The 5,372-nt window shown below is 47.1% G+C and overlaps 1 protein-coding gene across 1 annotated transcript in view; it reads right to left on the minus strand.

Moving 5' to 3' along the window:
• Positions 1 to 1,396: 1,396 nt before the first annotated feature.
• The window catches only part of LOC113803167 (protein O-mannosyl-transferase Tmtc3-like), a 280,136-nt gene continuing 276,160 nt past the window's right edge, over positions 1,397 to 5,372 (minus strand). Inside the window, exons 15-18 of the mRNA XM_070135780.1 lie at positions 5,024 to 5,176; positions 3,733 to 3,927; positions 3,082 to 3,559; positions 1,397 to 2,832 (exon numbers count right to left, since the gene is read on the minus strand). Coding sequence (XP_069991881.1) covers positions 3,131 to 3,559; positions 3,733 to 3,927; positions 5,024 to 5,176 — 777 coding nt within the window. The 3' untranslated portion in view covers positions 1,397 to 2,832; positions 3,082 to 3,130. The remainder of the gene's footprint in view (positions 2,833 to 3,081; positions 3,560 to 3,732; positions 3,928 to 5,023; positions 5,177 to 5,372) is intronic.

Raw genomic sequence — 5,372 nt, forward strand, 5'->3', positions numbered from 1 at the left:
TACTATTTAATACCATTAATACATTTTTTTTTTAAGAATTAGAAGATTCACTGTGGCTGTATCTAGAATTTTCCATTTCGACCAATACATGCCATCAGTTATAGATTATGCAAATCATATTGCTAATAACGAGAGATAAGAAGAGCTAAGGAGTAATCAATGTGATTTTTATATATTTTACATCAGTGCTTCTGATATAAAAAACTGTTCGGCCTTTTCAAATCTTAATAGTGATGTGCAAATATAGGAATTAAAAAAGATTCTTCAATTATTTTCTTTTTTGGGGGGGAAGTAATAATTTTTTTTTGGGGGGAAGTAATAAAATATGTTTACACCTGCTACTGTCAAGTCTCCAAAATTAAATGATCATTCTGTCAAAGCAATTCAAAACGCATTCTATAACGACTTTGAAAATTCTGTAATTCTTGTCCGACCGAACGGAAGAATTCCTTTTCAAAAAAACATTATTTTTCATATTTCCATTTCTCCGAAGACATTTTTAAATTCACATATATATATATATATTTTTTTACTTTTCACAAAATATCACTCCTTACAGTCACACACATCCAGAGCAGAAGGGAAAAAGACATCAAATAGTAGAAAGATTACAAGATGAGGAATATAGTTTATATAAAAAAGGTATTTTACATCAGACGACCCCACCCCCACCCTACCACTACCCCTACCCCCACCCCCCACCCGCCCCAGTACATAACACAAGAATTATATACACGTATTCACACGTTATATACTTTACACTGTTAACATGCATGAGATAGGCAGCCTCATGGCCACAGTTCTTGCGTGAGATCTTTCTAAATGACAATCCTCCATACTGTGTTAATAAACGCTCATATATATATATTTCTGGAACAAATAACATTGCTGTCAGTCATTTACATTTGACTTTTAATAAAATCGTCTGACCTGCTCTTTTGCCAAACTTCATTCATTTCACTGAAGAGCAGCTAACTTTTAATGAAGAACCCAGAAAAAAATCCTAAACTATAGAATGAAAAGAAAGAGAAAAAAAAAACACGAATGAAAATCCATAAGGAATAGAATCCGGAAGAGGAGCAACAAGGTAAAATAATCACAAAAGATAAGACGGATTATTCGCAGGAAAACACAGGGACTTGGAGAGGGTTGGCAGTGACGCCCACCCGCCCACACCCACGGCGCCCACTGCCCGCTCTGCTCTGCGTTACATGTCATGGAATGTAACTCTTATTTAGACTAGCTTGTGTTGCATCACACGGAGTGTTTTCCTTAATATACATCGAAAGTGATGACAGTGTCTTTAGAAAGTTCAGTGCGTCTCCCAAACGTTTACCCTGCTTCACTCCTAAATTCTCCAGACTGTATCACAACATTGGTAAGTAAAATTCTCTCTGAATGACTCAATAATAATATTTATTATATGAATTAGCAATCATTTTCAAAATTAGATATCAACACATTCTGGATTTTCAATCCATCAACTCATTTTTAAAAAAAGGATCTGATATTTCATATCTAAAAACCAAACAGTTTTTTGTTTATGCTATTAAAGTGAGAAAAAAATGAAGAAGAAATACAGCGTGATTAAAATCATGTACATATATAAAAAGGATCTATTTGCCCTCTCTAGCAATGTCAAGGAACAGACCATAACCGGCTCCATCGCCCTCCTCGGGCCGGGCTCCTGCTCCCGATGTCTCCCTCCGGAGTGCACTGCCGGGCGGGAATGAGTCCGACGCCGAGTCCGACGCCCACGCAAAAGCAAGCGCTACTACAAAGACAAGGGACGCTAGTGACGTTAGTTGAACCATAACCAGCCAATGTTTCGCAGGCGTCTACCAGCCTTCGTTATCGGAGTTAACAGCGGGAAGTGTTCCTGGCCTTCCCAACGTTAGAAGTAATAACCCTTCCGTCAATTAGGCAAGTGTGTTTCATTTTTTTTTCTTCCAAATGACAAGCTAGGCTCATCTCCCTTTCTGCAAGACAAATCCTTTTATAAAAAAGCAAGTATAATGTAATTACTGTGGATAAATACAAGTCTCTCCCCTACGCATAAAACGCTAATGGACAACGGTCGCCATGTAGAAGAAGGACTATGTGATGACTCATTCACACACTGCAATTTTTTTTTTTTTTTGCTTTTTTTTTATATATATAGCAAACAAGTGTTCCTGGAGAGGTGGCCACGACGCAGCCTCGAATACACTGAAGTTCTCTCTTTTGTTAAGGTCCCTGCAACCTGTGGGGTCCGGCACTGTGTCACTGCAGGCAAGGGCAACACACGACGCGTGCTGTGCCACTGTGGATGGGATAAGGAGTTCACACCACGCCCTGGACTGGCACACCCAGGAGAGGACACTTCACTAAGGGCTTTCCTCGCACACTTTTCACTTTTCCTACACTGGAAGTTCTCAACATCGAGTTTTTTTTCCCTTCGCTTTTCCTTTCCCTTCCTCTGAAATCCTTTCCACGGCGCTTCCTTCGATCCTTTTACCTCCCTTTCTGAAAGTCTGACCACCTTTTTCACGCCTTGCACTCGAAACGAAACGCGGCGAGGTTGAGATCACATTCGACTTCGTTTCCTCTTTGTCCTCGACCCAGAGACGTTGGAACACGGTGTGGATGGCGCCCCCTTTCTCTCTCTCTCTCTCGCTGGACAACGATATGAGAGGGGGCGGGGGTGGGGGAGGGGTTACGGAAGGCGGGGACAAGACACACCTCGCCTCGCCCCTTGCGCCGCCCCCTCCCCCTGCCCCTCCCCCTGTAGGACCATGGCGAGAGCTCTGCCGGCCGTCTGCCTCGCCGCGGACGACCAGGCAACGCTTATACCTGCAAAGGGGAGACAGTGTCAAGCTCAGTCCCGCCGAGGGCATATCCTGCTGCTGAAATGGTCTGCTTGGGAAATAATAGTTGTTCCTATCTTAAACTTTAAAATGAGCACTGACTATAGTATACTGCCCTTTGTTCCAAGGTAAATGTGATTAGTATAGCTGCATAAACAAATAAGCTTTCATCGTTTAAGTTATAGCTATTTCCATTGCCTAATGCTGTACGAAATACGGTGAACAGGCAACACACCTTCTAATGACTGTAGAACCTTTGGCATGCTTTCAACAATGATCCAGTCTTACGATAACGAGTCACTCGCTTCACTTTTTAGCGTCGCCTCCATCATCGGCGTCGGCTGTTTCTCTGTATTTTTACTATTACTATCACTATTTTTTGTTATAAAGACAGTCTTTTTGGGTCTGGTGGCGCTGGCGTCAGAGCCTCCGTCGGCGACGCCCTCGCCCGCATCCGGCGCCGCGCCCGTCGACGCCGCCCTGTCTTGGGCGCCCGCGGCCTGCTGCTGCTGCTGCATCTGCGAGAACTTTGCGAGGCGCGAGCGCACGATCTTGAGGTGGCGCAGGATGTAGTCCTCGTGGGGCGCCATGGCGTGCGCGCGGCTCAGGCACGTCTCGGCGGCCGCCAGCTCGCCGCGCTCCACGTACACCACGCACAGGTTGTGCAGCCCCTGCACGTTGCTCGGCTCCACGGCCAGGATGCGCTCGTAGCACTGTAGGAAAGGCAGATGATCTTTAGTAAAATGAAACACACAAAGCAACCAAGTTATTTGGACAAGTCAAGCTCTTTCAAAAGGCCGAACATCATAACAACACTATGCCCACGGCGCCGACGCCCACGCGAGGCGGCGCCACCACAGATGCAAACGAAGGCGCCTCGCCAGACCTTCTCGGCGGCGTCCAGGTCCTTGATGTTGTTGATGTAGATGTCGCCGAGGAGGATGAGGCCCTTGACGTGGTCGGGGTGGTGCTTGACCAGCTGGTTGAGGAAGGGCGCCGCCTCCAGGGGCCGCATGTCGTCCGTCAGGAGCAGCGCCAGGTTGAACAGCGCCGACCGGAAGTCCTCCTTCAGCTCGATGGCCTGCGGGGGGGAGCGGGAGGGGGTCAGGACTCCGGCCGGAGAAGAACGAAGAAAATGGCAAGAAAGGACAAGAACGTGCTTGCGAGGATCAGGATTTCGAGACCCGGGTCCACAATATAAAAACAAACACAACCAAAAAAAAAAACTTTCAAGTAAGATTATCGTCTGCATTTATTATCAGCAGTGATTCAGCAAGAAATTAATTGTCCCGAACACTGCCTTACAAGTTTTAAACGTTATCACCTGTGCAATAAAACCATTTCTGCTCCGGTAAAAATTTTGTGAAGGAACCGAGAAACTAGCGACTGAACTATCGACCTCGAAAATAATCAAATATACAATAACAAATAAATAAACAGAAAAAAAATAAAAAACTACCAAACCGAAATAAAAGTAATTGCAAACCACACTACTCCCCCCCCCCGCCCCCCTCCTAGAACTAAACCCACACTCGCCAGGGAGAGTAAATATGTACAATAATTAAATTCGTGTTTTAAGAAGCATAGGTCCTGATCATGATGATAATAAAAGATCAGTAATAATAATGATAATAAAAATCAGTAATAATAATGATAATAATCATCATCATTAATGATAATCAATGATAATAACGATGATAATAAACATAAAAAATAATAACAACAGCAGCAATAAATAAATACAACTCATTGAAACAACACAAAATAAGGCAAACAAACAAATTTCCATGCCCTTCTAGCCCTCATTCCAACCCCAACCCCTAACCCCTCAACCCACCCTCACCCTTCATCCCTCCCCCACCCACCCATCACCCCTCCTCCCTCCTCCCCCCTCCCCCACCTACCCCTCATCCCTCCCCTCCCTATCCCCCACCTTCACCCTTCATCCTTCCCCTCCCTCTCCCACCCACCCCTCATCCCACCTTCACCCTTCCCCCACCCATCCCTCACCCCTCATCCCACCCTTACCCCCTCACCCTTTACCCCCCTCCCCCTACCCCTCCCCCACCCACCCTCACCCCTCCCTATCCCCAACCTTTACCCCCCACCCCTCACCCCATACCCTTTACCCCCCTCCCCCCCACCCCCTTTCCATCCCCCCCGTCCCCCCCACTCACCTTCCTGAACCAATTCTCGGCGTTGCGGTAGTCGCCGTCGTCCATGGCGATCATGCCCAGGTTGAAGAAGATCCGCTCGTTGAGGGGGTCGCGCTGCACCAGGCGGAGGAGGCGCTGGTAGGCGAGGGGCCGCAGCTCCCCGTTGCCGGACTCCTGGGCGGGCGGGCGGGCGGGTTAGAGGGGGCGTCGGTGGTTGGTGGTTGGTGGTGGTTGGTGGTTGGTGGTGGTGGTGGTTGGTGGTTGGTGGTGGTGGTGGTTGGTGGTGGTGGTGGTTGGTATGGTGGTGGTGGTGGTTGGTGGTGGTTGGTGGTGGTGGTGGTGTTGGTGGTGGTGGTGGTGGGCGGGGTGG

Source organism: Penaeus vannamei, chromosome 21, assembly GCF_042767895.1.
Source record: "Penaeus vannamei isolate JL-2024 chromosome 21, ASM4276789v1, whole genome shotgun sequence".
Lineage (NCBI taxonomy): Eukaryota > Metazoa > Arthropoda > Malacostraca > Decapoda > Penaeidae > Penaeus > Penaeus vannamei.